Consider the following 19307-nt stretch of genomic DNA (forward strand, 5'->3'; position numbering starts at 1 on the left):
GTTTCTTTCAGTAATTCCAAATGTAGTTCTGTATAGTTAGGGATGTTTTCCGGAATACTGTTGCTGCAGGAGCTCCTGTCCTTAGAGCTGCTGAGTAGTAGCACCGATATCTTTGCTAAGGTAAGAAGCACGAACAGTATTATACTCTATATTATCATTATTATTATTAGTTTATTTAGCAGACGCCTTTATCCAAGGCGACTTACAGAGGCTAGGGTGTGTGAACTATGCATCAGCTCCACAGTCACTTACAACTACGTCTCACCCAAAAGACGGAGCACAAGGAGGTTCAGTGATTTGCTCACGGTCACGCAATGAGTCAGTGGCTGAGGTGGGATTTGAACCGGGGACCTCCTGGTTACAAACCCTTTTCTTTAACCACTGGACCACACAGTCTCTAATAGATTCCCTGCATTAAGAGCTGCTCCGCTGTGCAATACCAGTTTAGTTACATTAAAAGCTTGTTTCTCTTTCTATGAAGTTTAAACTTTGCAAAGGAGCAAAAGCTTATGAAAGGCGGTCCTATACCGTTTAAAGAATTTCTTTTTATAAGATTCCCACACTTGGGTTCCACAAGCAGACACCCACCCACCCTCACTCACTCACTCTGTAACGCGTGTATACACAGTGTCATTATTGTTTTAACACAAAGAGAGAGAGAAAACGGTCTCCCGGAGCCCCCTCCCCCTCTCTCGGTGCTGGATTTCCTTCTTAACAATACAGAGGGAGGGGCTTGTTGGCTAACAAGCTGCTTTCTTACCCTATAAAACCGTCAATCGCCCAAACACCATCCTGCACAAAGCGACGGCAGATTGTAGTGATCGTTCTTCTCAAGCCGGTAAGTGTCTGATCTCCCTTTCAATTTCTAGTAAGGCCGTGTTTCTTTTAATTGTTAGTCAGTGATATTTAAATACATGAATAAAGAAATTTCAAATCTACACTTAAGACTGGACAGATTCAGAAATGCTTTTTGCTGAAGCCGTGTTATATATATCTCTTATAGTTTTCTCTTCAGAATGTTTTGCCGTTGCTTCTACTTAAGCAATTAGAAACAGCGACGCGGGTAGTGTGTTTTATTGAATGGTTTACGGAAAGCCAGCGTGCTTGTGATTTTTTACACTGCGTGTCTGTGCACATGTGTGGCTTGGCTGGGAGCCCAGGCCTCAGGCTTGCACAGGCCGACAGGATGAATGGTTAGGCCCGGTACTGTATTAGTAACACTGCTTGTATCTGTACGAGGACAATCTCGTCTGAGTTGTCCAGAATAATGAATTGTTAATCGTACAACGCAGCTCACTCCACTACACGAAGTGTAATTTGTTTTAATCGGTTCATTGTTGGTTTGCCGGTGTGTGTGTGTGTGTGTGTGTGTGTGTGTGTGTGTGTGTGTTTTTAAATGCAGTGCTCGGTTTAAGTCAGGGCTTGAGCAAAGTGCAATTTGTTTCGTTAGTTAATTTCATAGATGAGTGGCCCTTTTAACAAAAGCCTCGTTTGCAGCTGAACAAAAGGAGACACAAACGTCTAGTAGTTGGTATCCAGCACCTGGTGAACTCGCGTAGCTGCATTAACATTGACGTGATTTATTCCTCCCTCGCGTCCTGCAGTATTATCTCGTAACTGTGTTTCTAGTCCTGTAGTTCTAACTATAGTAATGGTTACAGTAGATGGTTTTAATGGAGACTTTATTTGCACAGAAACAAAACCTACAACAAAATCAACCATGGGAAAGGAAAAGACCCACATCAACATCGTCGTTATCGGACACGTCGACTCCGGTAAATCCACCACTACCGGCCACCTCATCTACAAATGCGGGGGCATCGACAAGCGAGCCATCGAGAAATTCGAGAAGGAGGCCGCTGAGGTAAACGCTAAAGATTTGCAGACTCTTCTACGTAAGGGGACAAAGTCGTCATCAAATGTGAATGACTTCATTTGATCCGATGCCCTGCAGTGATTTCACCATCTCTCTCGATTTTTCCAGATGGGGAAAGGCTCCTTCAAGTATGCCTGGGTGTTGGACAAGCTGAAGGCTGAGCGTGAGCGTGGCATCACCATTGACATCTCCCTCTGGAAGTTTGAAACAACAAAATATTACGTCACCATCATTGATGCTCCCGGCCACAGAGATTTCATCAAGAACATGATCACCGGGACCTCGCAGGTAAGAGGCAGTTGCTGGCATGGTGGGGGTGGGTACAGGGCAGGTTTTGGGTTGACACCAGAGCTAATGCCACAACATGGCTTTGTTGGTCCTTGTCTATCTTGGTAGGAGTGTTGTGGCATTATCATTCACTTCAACAGCTTTGCTCCGTGCCCCAGTCACACCAAGGAGATGTGTACAATAGCGAAGTCTGTCCTAATCTGCAGTAATGCTTCTGTCTTCCCTGCTACCCTGACCTGTCCATGTCCTAACAGTGTCTCTCCCCTTCTCCCTCCCCAGGCTGACTGTGCTGTGCTGATTGTTGCTGGAGGTGTTGGTGAGTTTGAAGCCGGTATCTCTAAGAACGGACAGACCCGTGAACACGCCCTCCTGGCCTACACTCTGGGTGTGAAGCAGCTCATCATTGGCGTCAACAAGATGGACTCCACTGAGCCACCCTACAGCCAGAAACGTTACGAGGAAATCACCAAGGAAGTCGGCACCTACATCAAGAAGATCGGCTACAACCCCGCCACTGTGGCCTTTGTGCCCATCTCTGGCTGGCATGGAGACAACATGCTGGAGCCCAGCGCAAATGTGAGTATCTGAATTCAAGTGGATAATGTTTTGATGTGTCCTATGTTCCAGTGCATTGCTGTAGCTAGAAGTAACTGTTCCTATTCCTCTGTGTAGATGCCCTGGTTCAAGGGATGGAAGGTTGAGCGTAAGGAGGGCAATGCCAACGGCACCACCCTGCTAGAGGCGCTGGACTCCATCCTCCCTCCCGTGCGCCCCACAAACAAGCCCCTGCGTCTGCCCCTGCAGGATGTCTACAAGATCGGAGGTACACTCAATGTAGTCTTGTTTCTGAAGTTGTAGAACTGCACTGTAGAGCTGTGGCTGACCTGTGTTCTCCCCAGGTATTGGAACTGTACCCGTGGGCCGTGTGGAGACTGGCACCCTGAAGGCTGGCATGATCGTCACCTTTGCCCCTGCCAATGTGACTACTGAAGTGAAGTCTGTGGAAATGCACCACGAGACCCTGGTAGAGGCTCTTCCTGGAGACAATGTTGGCTTCAACATCAAGAACGTGTCTGTCAAGGACATCCGTCGTGGCAACGTGGCTGGGGACAGCAAGAATGACCCACCCATGGAGGCTGGCTCCTTCACTGCCCAGGTATGAAGGGGCCTCATGCTTTCTATGGCCTTGTTTTCTCCTTGCCCTGTTACTGTCCTTGTTGGGCAGTCCAGTAACTGGCCTGTCCTCCCGCTTCTCCCCAGGTTATTGTCCTGAACCACCCTGGCCAGATCAATGCTGGTTACGCTCCAGTGCTGGATTGCCACACTGCTCACATTGCCTGCAAGTTCGCCGAGCTCAAGGAAAAGATTGACCGTCGTTCCGGCAAGAAGCTGGAAGACAACCCCAAGTTTGTCAAGTCTGGAGACGCTGCCATTGTGAACATGGTCCCTGGGAAACCCATGTGTGTGGAGAGCTTCTCTGACTACCCTCCCCTCGGTAAGTATTTCTGTCCAGGATCTGTAATGGAACAGCTTGATCCTGTGACTCCTGGCAGTCTCGTCCTTCGGTAATGTATGGAGCCCTCCTATTTAACTTGCTATATTCCACTTGCAGGTCGTTTTGCTGTGCGTGACATGAGGCAGACGGTCGCTGTCGGTGTCATCAAGGCTGTTGACAAGAAGGCTGCTGGAGCTGGCAAGGTCACCAAGGCTGCGGTGAAGGCTGCCAAGAAATGAACCACCATCCCCTGGACTTTCCACCTTTGTTCAGGGTCTCTCTTGCTGCTGGAAACCTCAAAGACCCTGATGTGTCTCCTTAAGGACTGGCTAATGCTGATTAAAACCCATCGGAAGAGTGTTCGCAGGAAAGGAACAAGAATTCAATTGGTTTGAAGACTGTGCTGCTTCCAAGCAGTTAAGGGACTGAAATGGGGAACATGTAACCTGTCTTAAGCTTCACCAGCATGTTACTGTGCTGCAGTCTTATTTTGTTATGCAATGCAACATTTCATTAACCAGAGTTATTCTGGGTTAACCTCCATAAATTCTTTGTTTTACTCCATTTTGTGTGCCAAAAGTGTCACTACTGTATTGAATAAATGTTGCTTTTTTCACATCATTCCTTTTCTATTGCCTTGTCCTTTTTTTTTTTTTTAGCTGTCCCATGTGGTGGTGTGGCATGCCAGTTGGGTTAATGCTTTCAGCTGTGTCCCTGTAGTACATCTGCTGTGCATTAAAGTAGCATGATGTGAATCCAAAACTACTTCATTTTGACTCTAGTCCTATAAATATGCCATTGTGCCTTGTATTGCGTTCTTTTCACCGTAGCTATATTTCTTCTATTCTAGAACACCAGGAATTTTCAAACTAGTTGCTTTAAAAATATATATATATAATTAGGCATCATTTCATTCACTGTAGTAAGTTTTGTTGGTAAACTTCCTGGCAGAGGTATCTTGTTTCTGAAGCTTCCTGGTGCTGAGCCAGGCTCTAATGTATCTCTCCTAATTACCTGCTTTCACTGCCTGTCTCCAGTCCAGGATCCCTATCCAGCTAAACTCCTTACCCACTCAGAAAGATTTGCTGCTGGAGAAAAAAATGACCTTTTCTGTGTTTTAGGCCTATATCTTACATTTTATACTTAAAGGAAACTATACTACTGCAATGCAATATGAATATGTGCCATTTATAGCATCTTGATCTTAGAAGTCAGTTACTTTGCCACTAATCGACAGACCAGACATTAGCTATGGCCCGGGATTCATGTTTTAGACGGCATTGTGTTGCCTGGGAGGTTCTGAAGAATCATGACCACAGAGTGAATCATTAGTGTGTCATGTGACTAGGAAGCTGGCCCTGTATCCTCAGCATGCAGTCTTTAGAACAGCCTCCATCAGTTGGAAGACTTTCAGCCATTTCAGCTTCTGGTTAACTGTTTTATTTCACTGTTTTTTACAGTTTGGTTTTATTAAAATACGCTCAGTTTAGCAGCGAGAGATGTGGAGTTGCTGTGTGAATGTCGCAGAGACACATTCCAGCTCCGGGACTCTGAGAAGGAGCAGCTTCCCGGGCACACAGGCCTTGTAACCACGGCAACACAGTGAGGGTGCATTGAGGCCTACACTGCAGTGCTCAGATTGCAGGCCTCCAAAATGACTGCTGTACAAAGGTGGAGAAAATATTCACCCAGATCTGTGAAGCCTTGTAAATTGCGACATGCATGAAAAGATAAACTTAACTGTAACAGATGTTAACATGCTTACCTTTTGGTTGCATTAAAATGGCTATATTGTGTGTTTTTTTGTTCTAGAAATTATTTTAAATGTTATTTATTGTACAAAATTCAGCAAAAAAAACAATATGTAAAATAGTTGCTCTTCAAAATTCAATATAACAGTGATCACCTACTTCAAACAACATGGAGCAAACAAAGTTAAACTCATTACAGAAAACTGGATTAGAAGTGGTACACATTATTTTTGGCTACTTACTGTGCATTTAAATGTAATTGGACATTTGAAAGGGTAACAATTCATATGGATGTGAAATGCCAGCAGATCTCTTACGAGAGTATAATGAACAAGATATCCCCTTCCCCCATGAGTGAGACAAAGAACACTCCCCCACACCCAGGTCTAATCACCCCAGTCTCCACCCAGGAGAAGAACACTCCGTATGGTAATGTCCCAGACCCGAACTTCATTGTCAGATTGACGTCTGTTAACCAGCTCAATCCCAGCAGGAATTATCATCAGCATCATCACACCATCCCGCCCCAGAAACAGACTGCAAGGAGCAGGGCTGGAGTGGAAGCCACATTCACAAAATGTGTGGCTCCGTTTAAATGGAGCCCCCTTGTTTTCAAACATGCCCTGCAATACTAAAATAAACTTTTCTTTGACAAAGCATTTGAGACATTGGCAACTGCTTATTGTCGAAAGATTTGTCAAGGATTTATAAAGTACTAAATGATTGTATATTTTGTTTACAAAAGCTGTGCATGTTTTCATTAAAGCATACTGTTATTATATAGTGTTTTAATACATGAAACAATTCCTTGGTGTTTGATTACTTTCATTGCACTGAAAACAAAGCACACAACGTAGTCTGGCTAAAAGTCACTTTTCTCCAAAGCTGTTGTTGTTTTGCTTTCCAATGTTATAACGCATTGTAGTACAAAGAGTATATATTTGGTTTATTATTAAATCAAAGAAAGTGAAGTTCTCAGATTGTTGAATGTATTAGAAGTGTGTATAAATACATACACTGTGTGTATACAAAAACAAAATACTGAAAAAAATAAAAGTTGTCCAGATAGATGCAATTTTACTTTAAATAGTCACGGTATAGAAATTCTCTTCGGGCTTCCGAAGTTCAGATAAAAGGGGCGTTTTTTTGTGTGGGTGGGTAATTTCTGTTAACAATAAATGAGGGTGGGTCCTGAATTTTTTACATACCGCCTCTTTTTTTCCACTATAAAAACTCTGAAAACCTAAAATTCTGCCTTTCTGTCCGACACCTCAGCGAGGAGCAGCAGGCGTTCTTCTCAATCCGGTAAGTGGCAGGCCTGGTGCGGTTTAAACGCGTTGGGAGTGAAGGCTGGGGCTTGCTTGCGTTTCTTTTTTTTTTTTCCGTCGTTTTATTTAGTACAAAAAGAACGTTTCCCCTTCTACACTGCTGAGCGGAAACAATTCCACCGCGTTTTGTTTGGTTATAATAAACGCTCTTTTGAATTGTTTAAATACTATTTTGTTTGTTTTTGTGTTTCGGTAACCGGTTTCGTTTTTGGAAAGGTTAGTTTTAAAAACTTCTTGTCCTTTTGTACGTGTCTTTGACACAGCTGTGGTGTTGGCTTGGCGCCGGCTGCTGTGAGTTACCGGCGGCCTGTAGCATGCTGGTGATGATCATGGGATTTTGCGCGCTGTTTTTAGAGTTGGGAGGTTTTAATAATTAACACATGATGCTGTCTTTTAAACGCGGTGTTAACATTTTAAAGTTGTGACATTAATAAACAATCCATTACGGTAGGCGTATTTATTTTATTATTTTTTTTGTCGAGCACATGGGTGTGGGCTTTGTTTGAGTTGTATAATTGACTTCAGGCCCGTAAGCGAATTGTTTCATCAATCCTGGAACACATGGTGTAAAATGGCCATCAAAATCGCAGTTGCCTTCCTGGCCTAAAAGTTACTTTTTCATACAGAACTGAAACGCGGTTCTGGTTATTAGGCCAACATCGATTTTTGAGTGTCTGACGATTCTCCTCAAGCTTAATTGGGGGGACGGAATTTGTTTTAATACTATGTTATGTGCAGAGTGTTTATGAAGACTTTGTTAACGTCTACAGATATACAACCAATCAGGCAACCATGGGAAAGGAAAAGACCCACATCAACATCGTCGTTATCGGACACGTCGACTCCGGTAAATCCACCACTACCGGCCACCTCATCTACAAATGCGGGGGCATCGACAAGCGAGCCATCGAGAAATTCGAGAAGGAGGCCGCTGAGGTAAGCAGTTGAAGATCAACAGGGGTGCTGGTTGGGCCTACAGGACTGGAGCGTATAAAGATAGATTGGTCCGAAGATGCACCTGGCAATTCTGCCTCTATATGGCCACACTGCTCAGAGCGCTGTCTGATACTCATGAACTTGGCAGTTTTCAACTCGTTGTACAATTAAATACAAATCAGTTAAGCACCATCTTTCTGTATTTTGTAGAAGTATAAATACTCCGGTAAACATAAATAACATTCATCATACTCATACTTTGACGGTTTTTGTTTTATTTCCCTTTAAAAACTGCCATTTCTGAAAATATTACGGTCTCAAGCATATTCAAACTGGTAGAAAATGAATAAAAACATTAAATTAAATCTAAAACACACATTTTCAGTATAGTATAGTAACTGAAGAAGACATAACATGTGCAATGTAATTTATTTTTGCTCGTAGTGCTTTCTTGTAGTGATCTCAAAACAACGCACCAGGGCACCACCTGTTGTCTTGATAGTGCAAAATATGCATTTCGAACGGGTCCGCGGCACCGAGTTTTATTTTTCTACACTTTTTTAAACTCACGGTTGATGAGTCCTGGTCGATTTTGATTCATGTTTGTGTAATAAATTAAAAGTAGACAGTCTAAACTTTTTGTCAGTGTAGGCCCTAAAATGTACGTCATACAGAAGGGCGTTTTTTTCCGTTTTTTTTCCTTTACGCGATGATCTCAACACCTAAACCAATCAGGGCCGAGCTGACACTTAAACTATTGGTTGTTGAAGGTGTCTATAATAAAACGTAATTTAAATCAAGAGCCAATCATGGTCGACATTTTAGATATTAAGGCGTTAACATTGTACGCACTTCCTCGCCAGCTTGTAATTTTTTGAACAGCGCTCAGTAGAGTCTTTGTTATGATGGGGAGAGGAGCTCCCAACGTTCCATCAGCGAGTACTGGCGCAGCAGAGCAATACTTTATTGTACGGAATTAGGAATAGAGTTATTACATTTATTAAAGTTATTAAATTATAAAAATGTAAATGATAATTTATATGTACAGATTTTGAGTAATGGAGTTATACACGAAATATATGTATTTGCCGTTGCTAGACAAAATGATCGACCCCTGAAATATGCGTTTTGTGATATTTTAATCACTACTTCATCCTTAATTTAAAAAATCAAGAACTTAAATTTTAAACAAAAATGGTGTAGAACGTAATGGAATTAATTGAAAATAGAAATAAAATGCGTGAAATTAAGCTTAGACAAACTGCCTATCGTTGTACGGGGGGGTGAAACAGTGCCGCGGGTCCAGCAATGCTGAACATGAACTAGGTCATTTAAAATACGCTAGTACAGTAGTTGATATAGGTAAACAGTTAAAAACTATAGATAATGTTGATATAACATAGATCTGACATATGCTTGTGTGTGTGTGTCTGTCATTAGACTGCCGTTTGAGCTCATATCTCCTGTGTAGGTTGAATATTTTTAGGCTCGGTAGTTTTAACATGTAACAAAACGTCACAAAGTGGTCATTTGCATATTAATTAAATACTTATTTTATTTATTTTAACCATTGTTGTTTTAAACTACTCAACGGCAACAAATATGATAACAAATTATATATTATGCTTTAAATATATCAACTTTATAGAAATGACAAAGTTGCAATTGTGTAACAATTTACACAAGTTTAAAATAGATTAATATATTAATAAATTAAAAATGCTAAACACTTTATTTATATACAAATAATCACATTACCTGCCTTTTCAGTGGCAAATGCACTCTTTACAAATTCTTAACATGTAAAACATTGTTATGATGACTTTTGAACCCTAAACAAACACTATAACACATATTGCAAAACTGGAATAGTTATAATTTCTTAACAGACAAATAAAAACGCTTTTAAACAAGCTATAATATGTTATGTTGCGATACATTATAAACAAAACCCTTGCATTTAAAAATGACACCTAACCCATTTTTTTCAGTACAGATTCACTGCTCAGACACGTGTCTGTAGGTGCCACGCCTTCTGGGCAGTCCTGACACTTGGGTGAGATGCGTTTTTAGGGGCAGGTTGTTGCATTAAAAGAAAAACTAACTTTCAATTGAAAAACACGACCAAGCTTAGCGTAAACTTTTTCTTTAATTTTTTTTTTTTTTTAGATTTTTTTTATTTTATTTTTTTTAATTCAGAAAGCTAAAGTCAGTAGAGTGCAACACTTAAATCCAAGATGGCCGCCGAGAAGGAAAGGGTAGCAGGATTTGGTGCATAAAAAAGCATTTCTACACGTTTTAAATCATTTTTTATATATTTTAATTTTAGATATGTTTAAGTTAGGTAAAAACTGTTAATAATAACCTATTTTTTTTGTTTGTTGTTGAAATCTAAAAAATATGTGGCCACCCTAATAAAGATGGCCGACGACGCTGAGCATGTGCTGGCTGTAGTTATGAAGAGTGGTTACAAGCGCTAGACGTGTTAATGCAATTAAAAGCGAGTTTAAGAGACTAGACTGTTAAACATTCTTAGCTGTTAATATTAAACTGTTAATGAAATCCCGTTTACAAACTGCGTTTGTGACCCGTCCTGGAATTCCACCCTCCACCACCCCGTTTCCTCAACCCGACGACATGACACGTCACCGCTTTCAGAAGTGACTACCTAATTTGTGAACAGCAGGCGGCGCTGTAGTACCCAGGTCAAATACGTCATGAAGTTGTTTGAACTGACCCACTTAAACTTTTTACTGTAGCACTTTAATGTTGGTATTGCACGTGAAATAAATTCCATTTAAAAGCAAATATGCAGTGTAAGCAATTTATTGCATTATATATATAAAAAAATAAAATGTGTGTGTTTCTCTGTAAAGATGCCCAGCAGTGATTTCACCATCTCTCGATTTTTCCAGATGGGGAAAGGCTCCTTCAAGTATGCCTGGGTGTTGGACAAGCTGAAGGCTGAGCGTGAGCGTGGCATCACCATTGACATCTCCCTCTGGAAGTTCGAAACAACAAAATATTACGTCACCATCATTGATGCTCCCGGCCACAGAGATTTCATCAAGAACATGATCACCGGGACCTCGCAGGTAAGAGGCACAGGCAAGGGTTACATGAGGGCTGAGCTTGTATTTGTTTGAATTTCATGATGAAGGGGATATTCTGTAACTACAGTGAAACCAGATCTAACCAAATATTAACTTAACATTCAAATCTTATTACTCAAGGTGCTAGGTTGTAATAGTACATTTCATTTCATTCCCTATGACAACTACTGTATTATAGAATGGCAGTAACTCTAATAAATACAAAGTGTAATATTAGCATTGATCGATTGACATGTTCTGTGTTAAATAGTAGTTATTTTAAAAAATAAAAACGCCATGACTAAATCAGTTAAGTCATTAAAGTCTGAATTGCAACTGTAATTCTCTCCCTGACCTGTCCATGTCCTAACAGTGTCTCTCCCCTTCTCCCTCCCCAGGCTGACTGTGCTGTGCTGATTGTTGCTGGAGGTGTTGGTGAGTTTGAAGCCGGTATCTCTAAGAACGGACAGACCCGTGAACACGCCCTCCTGGCCTACACTCTGGGTGTGAAGCAGCTCATCATTGGCGTCAACAAGATGGACTCCACTGAGCCACCCTACAGCCAGAAACGTTACGAGGAAATCACCAAGGAAGTCGGCACCTACATCAAAAAGATCGGCTACAACCCCGCCACTGTGGCCTTTGTGCCCATCTCTGGCTGGCATGGAGACAACATGCTGGAGCCCAGCGCAAACGTGAGTATCTGAATTCAAGTGGATAATGTTTTGATGTGTCCTATGTTCCAGTGCATTGCTGTAGCTAGAAGTAACTGTTCCTATTCCTCTGTGTAGATGCCCTGGTTCAAGGGATGGAAGGTTGAGCGTAAGGAGGGCAATGCCAACGGCACCACCCTGCTAGAGGCGCTGGACTCCATCATCCCTCCCCAGCGCCCCACAAACAAGCCCCTGCGTCTGCCCCTGCAGGATGTCTACAAGATTGGAGGTACACTCAATGTAGTCTTGTTTCTTAAGTTGTAGAACTGCACTGTAGAGCTGTGGCTGACCTGTGTTCTCCCCAGGTATTGGAACTGTACCCGTGGGCCGTGTGGAGACTGGCACCCTGAAGGCTGGCATGATCGTCACCTTTGCCCCTGCCAATGTGACCACTGAAGTGAAGTCTGTGGAAATGCACCACGAGACCCTGGTAGAGGCTCTTCCTGGAGACAACGTTGGCTTCAACATCAAGAACGTGTCTGTCAAGGACATCCGTCGTGGCAACGTGGCTGGAGACAGCAAGAACGACCCACCCATGGAGGCCGGCTCCTTCACTGCCCAGGTATGAAGGGGCCTCATGCTTTCTATGGCCTTGTTTTCTCCTTGCGCTGTTACTGTCCTTGTTGGGCAGTCCAGTAACTGGCCTGTCCTCCCGCTTCTCCCCAGGTTATTGTCCTGAACCACCCTGGCCAGATCAATGCTGGTTACGCTCCAGTGCTGGATTGCCACACTGCTCACATTGCCTGCAAGTTCGCTGAGCTCAAGGAAAAGATTGACCGTCGTTCCGGCAAGAAGCTGGAAGACAACCCCAAGTTTGTCAAGTCTGGAGACGCTGCCATTGTGAACATGATCCCTGGGAAACCCATGTGTGTGGAGAGCTTCTCTGACTACCCTCCCCTCGGTAAGTATTTCTGTCCAGGATCTGTAATGGAACAGCTTGATCCTGTGACTCCTGGCAGTCTTGTCCTTCGGTAATGTATGGAGCCCTCCTATTTAACTTGCTTTATTCCACTTGCAGGTCGTTTTGCTGTGCGTGACATGAGGCAGACGGTCGCTGTCGGTGTCATCAAGGCTGTTGACAAGAAGGCTGCTGGAGCTGGCAAGGTCACCAAGGCTGCGGTGAAGGCTGCCAAGAAATGAACCACCATCCCCTGGACTGTCCATCTTTGTTCAGGGTCTCGCTTGCAGCCGGGAACCACCTCAAAGACCCTGATCTCTCTCATTAAGGATTGGCTAATGCTGATTAAAACCCATCGTAAAAATTTCCGCAGGAAAGGAACAAGACAAATGTTAAATTTCTTTTGTGGCTTTGTGAACTGTTTTGAAAGATTGAGGTGCCTATTCAGTGTTTTGGGGTTTTAATTCTGCACCTGTAAACTTTTAGCGCTACTCTGTAATTTATAATTGGATTGAAGAAGCTGCTGTGAACCAATAAAATGTCTTGTTCTTGAAACTAATAGTTTCTCTTGTCTTGATAGAGCAGCATAAACACGCTAGACTGGCAGAATTGGGTTAAATGAATTTGAAGCTTCCCTGTTAATATGGTGTGTTGGTTTGTAAATTCATGCTGTTGGCAGACATGTGTAACAAACTACATTTACCTTCTGTTTTAATTGAACTGGTTGCTTAAATGTAAAATCTATTCATTAATACAGTATTTAAATGCTAGTGTTGCTGCTTTTAGAAACTGAACTGGCGCAGTCTGTGTGCGCACTGTAGCAGCTCATGATTGCTGAGGCATTGCAGTTAAACTACATCATCCCACGTATCTGTGCTGACGTCTGTATACTCCAGCCTGCCTTTCTGCAAGTGGGCTGGGTTTCAGGCTTCTTAACCAATGGTTTATTTAGATACAAAAACAACTCATGTTTAATACAAGACTGTTCCACCGTTAAACAAATTGATCTCCAAGCCACGCCCCAACAGTACCGGTATAAAACCACGTTGCGGGCCTGAATCCGGTCCTTTTATCCCCGGCTCCGACCCAGAGACAAACTGCAGCTTACTGTTAACTTCAACTGGTGGGTATGACATTTATTTTAGGCAAGGCATTTCTGGTGTGCTAGCTTCGATCAGGAACTATTTCAATATACTTAAGTATAGAGGTTGGTGTGGTTTTACCGTCTTGTTTCATTTGAGAGATTTAATAAACGACAGAAATCGCCATTTCTATTTCAGCCATTTTGAAAAAAGGGGGAAGGATTAGGCTCTTGGCTTCGACGATTTTTTTTTTTTTTTTGTGGTGGGTGGGGGAGAGATACATAGGGGAACCATTAAAAAAAAAATACAATATTTACCTTTTTTAATCTTTTTTATTTGAGGAAGTGGTTGGCAATGTAATTGTGCAGGCTTTAGTTTTTAATAAAACGTTTTTTTTTGTCGTGTTTTTTTTGGTCCATACATACGCATAATAAAAAGCTTTATTATATACTGTATATACAAGGGCGCAAGTTCAGTATATTTCTTTCCCGATTAAAGTTCCTGGATTGTGAAAGGGCTTTTTGTCTTTAAGAATCCAAACCCATCCTCGCACCCCAGTCACTCTCCGTGTAAAATTAAACATCTGTTGTAGATTTTTTTTTTTTGTGAAGAGATATGGCTTGAAGTGTTTCATCTTTTCACCGCTCTCTCTGAATATATTTTAATCGGCTCCAGTGCGGCCGCACCGCGCAGCTGGTTGAAGTTTAGTAATTCCATTGTCTTCAGTGCCTGCCGCATGGGGGCCTCGCTTCATATCGGTTAAAAATACATGCATAGACCTTCTACCGTGACATTACAGCACATTTTAATATAGAGCGTGTGTTCATGTCTGTTAAATGGGGCGGAGCAGCCTTGAATAAGCAGAGTGTGTACTGTAGTAGAGGATTTATAAAATGCCGGTCAGTGAGCGAGTGAAGCCGGGGTGTGCTGCGCTGAGTCAGCGGGCTCGCTGTCTCAACATGGAGGTCTGCCACAGCACTGGCACTGCGTCTCAACATGGAGGGCAGTGGGGAGAAAACCTTCAACAAAATAACCTATCCGAGGGCTTTTCAGGCGTGCACTGGCCTTTGCTGTATTTGTCTGCTTTGGCCGTGTATATAATCTCACCTATATTATATTTGTTGTATACGGTATAGATTAAAACGCAACGATAAATCACACACAGTGGGTTTGAGGGTTTTATGAGTTCGCGAGTCTGTTTTATGAATAGCTGCTACCTCTGTATTGTATGGATTAGGCTGTGGGGATTGGTGCTGTATTTTGACATCGAGGTTTACATTTTTTAGTAGTGAAAATCAACCACCATGGGAAAGGAAAAGACCCACATCAACATCGTCGTTATCGGACACGTCGACTCCGGTAAATCCACCACTACCGGCCACCTCATCTACAAATGCGGGGGCATCGACAAGAGAACCATCGAGAAATTCGAGAAGGAGGCCGCTGAGGTAGGTTTTCGGCTTTATCTAAGTAGTGCGTGCAGATAATGTTTCAATATGAAAATGTGCGACATCAGACTGCAATGGAGAGTCTGTGTCACTACAAGAGCGAGTGAGCTAACCGCGTTGAGTTTTATAGAGCAGGAGCGCCACCTGCTGCAACATCTGGGAAGATAATTTGATAAATGAAATTTATAATTAAAGTTCGGGAGGAGGGTCAGACACCAATCTCTGCGTCACCAAATTGAATCATTCAATTTACACATTAGCTAATTTAAATTGTTAGCACTATAAATACCCGCTTCACTTATCTCTCAGTTGTGTTTTGATTTCATCGTAACCCACCACCTCCCCATCTCCTTTCTTAACAGTTTTTATATTTTATCAAATGGGGGTCTCAGCCTCGTCCAGTTGGCCAGGCAGCGAAACCTCAAACCAAGTTAGGTTTGATGCCAAATTAATGTGTGTATATACAGCATACTTTTCTGTTAAATCGCATACTCCGCATTCTCTACAATAAATATTTGTACTAAAACATTTTGTGATTGGTGTTTGTCCCGAACTACTGAACTTTGAATTGTGTAACAGTGTGCATGCAATAAATACATATCCAGTCTGCCCTGATTGGTTCATCCAGATGGGGAAAGGCTCCTTCAAGTATGCCTGGGTGTTGGACAAGCTGAAGGCTGAGCGTGAGCGTGGCATCACCATTGACATCTCCCTCTGGAAGTTTGAGACCAGCAAATATTACGTCACCATCATTGATGCTCCCGGCCACAGAGATTTCATCAAGAACATGATCACCGGGACCTCGCAGGTAAGAGGCACAGGCAAGGGTTACATGAGGGCTGAGCTTGTATTTGTTTGAATTTCATGATGAAGGGGATATTCTGTAACTACAGTGAAACCAGATCTAACCAAATATTAACTTAACATTCAAATCTTATTACTCAAGGTGCTAGGTTGTAATAGTACATTTCATTTCATTCCCTATGACAACTACTGTATTATAGAATGGCAGTAACTCGTTTAAAATAAATACAAAGTGTAATATTAGCACTGTGATCGATTGACATGTTCTGTGTTATTAATAAGAGGCCATGTTTCTATGTTAAATAGTAGTTATTTTAAAAAATAAAACGCCATGACTAGCATTAAAGTCTGAATTACAACTGTAATTCTCTCCCTGACCTGTCCATGTCCTAACGGTGTCTCTCCCCTTCTCCCTCCCCAGGCTGACTGTGCTGTGCTGATTGTTGCTGGAGGTGTTGGTGAGTTTGAAGCCGGTATCTCTAAGAACGGACAGACCCGTGAACACGCCCTCCTGGCCTACACTCTGGGTGTGAAGCAGCTCATCATCGGCGTCAACAAGATGGACTCCACTGAGCCACCCTACAGCCAGAAACGTTACGAGGAAATCACCAAGGAAGTCAGCACCTACATCAAGAAGATCGGCTACAACCCTGCCACTGTGGCCTTTGTGCCCATCTCTGGCTGGCATGGAGACAACATGCTGGAGCCCAGCGCAAACGTGAGTATCTGAGGGTGAACTATAACTTGCTAGTCATTTGATCTACGTTGTGCTCAGCAGTCAAACCTCAACATAACAGGATAATTTACAGACGTCAAGCGAGTTGATCATTGGCCCTTTCTTCTGCCCTGTAGATGCCTTGGTTCAAGGGATGGAAGGTTGAGCGTAAGGAGGGCAATGCCAACGGCACCACCCTGCTAGAGGCGCTGGACTCCATCCTCCCTCCCGTGCGCCCCACAGACAAGCCCCTGCGTCTGCCCCTGCAGGATGTCTACAAGATAGGAGGTAAGTAAACTTTTTTAAATGTACTGTATTTGCGCGAGTATAAGTCGAGAAATTTAAACCCAAAACACAATCCTGAAGTTGGGGCAGTCGACTAATACACAAGCAAACATATGAACCGATATATAATTTATAGTAAAAGCCTATATTTACTGATTGTGATGACCGGCTGCCTCATGAACGCTATGGAGGGGCATCATCATAACAACAACATTACCTATTGTACTGCGTGACCCTGCAGCACAGCGCTTCTGTGGAAACACCAGCACCTCCATTGTTGTGGCAAATCCTTGTTGCCAGAGCAAATGCTTCTAATTTCTCTCAAAAAATCAAAACGCAAACATCTCAAGATTTGGCGAAAACTAATCCGTGACATTGTCTATATATAAAAAAATAATCCCAGGTTTGTTTACATCCAGGAGCTGTCACGTAAAACACAGCCGCAGTTTCACTGAATTACAGCCAGGCCACACCACTCTCCACATTCCATAGAAATAGATACTTCAGTGTGGGCTAGGAAGGAAGTGGGAGTGGGGCTTGTATACTAAAATAATACTATTGTAGGCTATACAAAAAAAAACAAAAAAACGTGTACTGTATTGTAATAAGTGTCAAAATGTGTTGTCCCAGGTTAAGGTCCTCGTCACACACACAGTTTTTCAAGTGTAGTCTGCGAACTGGCTTCTGTCTTCTACTGCTCAGTCACACGGCTTGTGCTGACCGGTCTCCTGTTCTCCCCAGGTATTGGAACTGTACCCGTGGGCCGTGTGGAGACTGGCACCCTGAAACCTGGCATGATCGTCACCTTTGCCCCTGCCAATGTGACCACTGAAGTGAAGTCTGTGGAAATGCACCACGAGACCCTGGTAGAGGCTCTTCCCGGAGACAACGTTGGCTTTAACGTCAAGAACGTGTCTGTCAAGGACATCCGTCGTGGCAACGTGGCCGGAGACAGCAAGAACGACCCACCTGGTGAGGCTGGCAGCTTCATTGCCCAGGTAAGGAAACACAGCGGTTGTATGGACTGAAACTTGAAATGGTCCAACAGTGGTCTAAATGTTTAAAGCATAACAAAAAAACAACCTATATTCTAAATTATTTATCTGAATAAATACACAAGTCAAAGAAATGCACCCAGAGAGTGACTGGATAGAGTTGAACAGTTAGTTTGCAGTCCATTAAGCCTCCTGTCCCCTTCCCCCTTCTCTCTGTCTCCAGGTTATCATTTTGAACCACCCTGGTCAGATCGCCGCTGGTTACGCTCCAGTGCTGGATTGCCACACTGCTCACATTGCCTGCAAGTTCGCTGAGCTCAGGGAGAAGATTGACCGTCGTTCCGGTAAGAAGCTTGAAGACAACCCCAAGTTTGTCAAGTCTGGAGACGCTGCCATTGTGAACATGATCCCTGGGAAACCCATGTGTGTGGAGAGCTTCTCCAGCTACCCTCCCCTCGGTGAGTCTTGCATTGACTGAGCAATAGCGCAACGTATTTTTAGGTATTTGTGGCTGTGCAATGGGGCAAAGGTACTGAACCCTTTGCAGCAGTTGTGGGTTCTGCAGTGCACCCTTGAATTAAGTTTGAGAAATAAACACATTTGCATTGTTATGTATTTATTTATCTGAACCCTATTTATTTATTTTTTTAACAGAGATCTTACTAATACTATTAAGAGGCAACAGAAGTAGAGCATTGCAAAAATACTTACATAAACATTTATTAAGGTCAGAATGACTGAATGTACAAAGCTGTGCTCTGACACGATCAAGACCTTTCTGTTGAGGAAGAATGAGGTATTGAACTGTGAACAATTTCTTGGGACACTAGAGTTCATTGTAACAGCTTTTGAGTATATTGGGATAAAACCCCCAACAGCACGCAAGTGACATACTTTTGAAAACGCTCATTGTATGTAAAAAAAAAAATATATATATATATATATATATATATATAGTAAAAGACAGGAGAGTATTTTCACAAATTTAAGAATGTGAAACATTCTCTCCCCTCGCAGGTCGTTTCGCTGTGCGTGACATGAGGCAGACAGTCGCTGTCGGTGTCATCAAGTCCGTCGAAAAGAAGGCACCCAGCACAGGCAAAGTCACCAAGTCTGCTGAGAAGGCCGCCAAAAAGAAATGAACCACCATCCCCTGGACTGTCCGATTTCGTTCTGGGTCTCAGTCGCAGCCGGAAACCTCCTCTTGGACCCTGTTCTCTCTCATTAAGGACTGGCTAATGCTGATTAAAACCCATCGGAAGAGTTTTCGCAGGAAAGGACAGTTCAGACCTAATTAATTAAGGGGGGGGGAAAAGTGCCATTCTGTTCCTTAAATACCAACACACTGTGAAACGAATCGCAAAAATTAGGGGTTTTTGTTTCTAAAAAATTGGATTAGTTGTAAGGAACCATTCTGTTTTCTAGTTTTCTACAAGAACTTGGAAACGAATAAAAATGAGCACACTAACTGTATGTAGTATTTTTTTTCTATCCATTTTGTGTTGAAGTTTGAGGACAGGTGGTTAATGGAATTTATACAGTGGGGTAAATTCACCAGGTAAACGTCCCAGCCAGGATGTGAAGGCTGGTTACTTAATTTA

The 19307-nt window shown here is 42.7% G+C and overlaps 3 protein-coding genes across 3 annotated transcripts; all 3 read left to right on the top strand.

Annotated features, from left to right (window-relative positions):
- The first annotated feature begins 691 nt into the window (after positions 1-691).
- On the top strand, positions 692-4280 carry LOC117414261 (elongation factor 1-alpha 1-like). Its single transcript, XM_034915680.2, has 8 exons — positions 692-838; positions 1695-1864; positions 1985-2164; positions 2444-2740; positions 2837-2987; positions 3064-3320; positions 3425-3659; positions 3777-4280. Exons 2-8 carry the CDS (start codon positions 1721-1723, stop codon positions 3896-3898), a joined length of 1386 nt encoding a protein of 461 aa, XP_034771571.2. The 5' UTR covers positions 692-838; positions 1695-1720; the 3' UTR covers positions 3899-4280.
- Positions 4281-6582: 2302 nt separating this feature from the next.
- Positions 6583-12932, top strand: LOC117414259 (elongation factor 1-alpha 1). Its single transcript, XM_059000168.1, has 8 exons — positions 6583-6715; positions 7509-7674; positions 10590-10769; positions 11165-11461; positions 11558-11708; positions 11785-12041; positions 12146-12380; positions 12498-12932. The coding sequence occupies exons 2-8, from the start codon at positions 7531-7533 to the stop codon at positions 12617-12619; spliced, it is 1386 nt and encodes a 461-aa protein (XP_058856151.1). The 5' UTR covers positions 6583-6715; positions 7509-7530; the 3' UTR covers positions 12620-12932.
- A 152-nt stretch (positions 12933-13084) lies between these two features.
- Positions 13085-19174, top strand: LOC117971568 (elongation factor 1-alpha, somatic form-like). The gene is made up of 8 exons (XM_059000167.1): positions 13085-13500; positions 14746-14907; positions 15536-15715; positions 16133-16429; positions 16564-16714; positions 17453-17709; positions 17930-18164; positions 18724-19174. Exons 2-8 carry the CDS (start codon positions 14764-14766, stop codon positions 18846-18848), a joined length of 1389 nt encoding a protein of 462 aa, XP_058856150.1. The 5' UTR covers positions 13085-13500; positions 14746-14763; the 3' UTR covers positions 18849-19174.
- Positions 19175-19307: the final 133 nt, after the last annotated feature.

Source organism: Acipenser ruthenus, chromosome 25 (assembly GCF_902713425.1).
Source record: "Acipenser ruthenus chromosome 25, fAciRut3.2 maternal haplotype, whole genome shotgun sequence".
In the NCBI taxonomy this organism is placed as follows: domain Eukaryota; kingdom Metazoa; phylum Chordata; class Actinopteri; order Acipenseriformes; family Acipenseridae; genus Acipenser; species Acipenser ruthenus.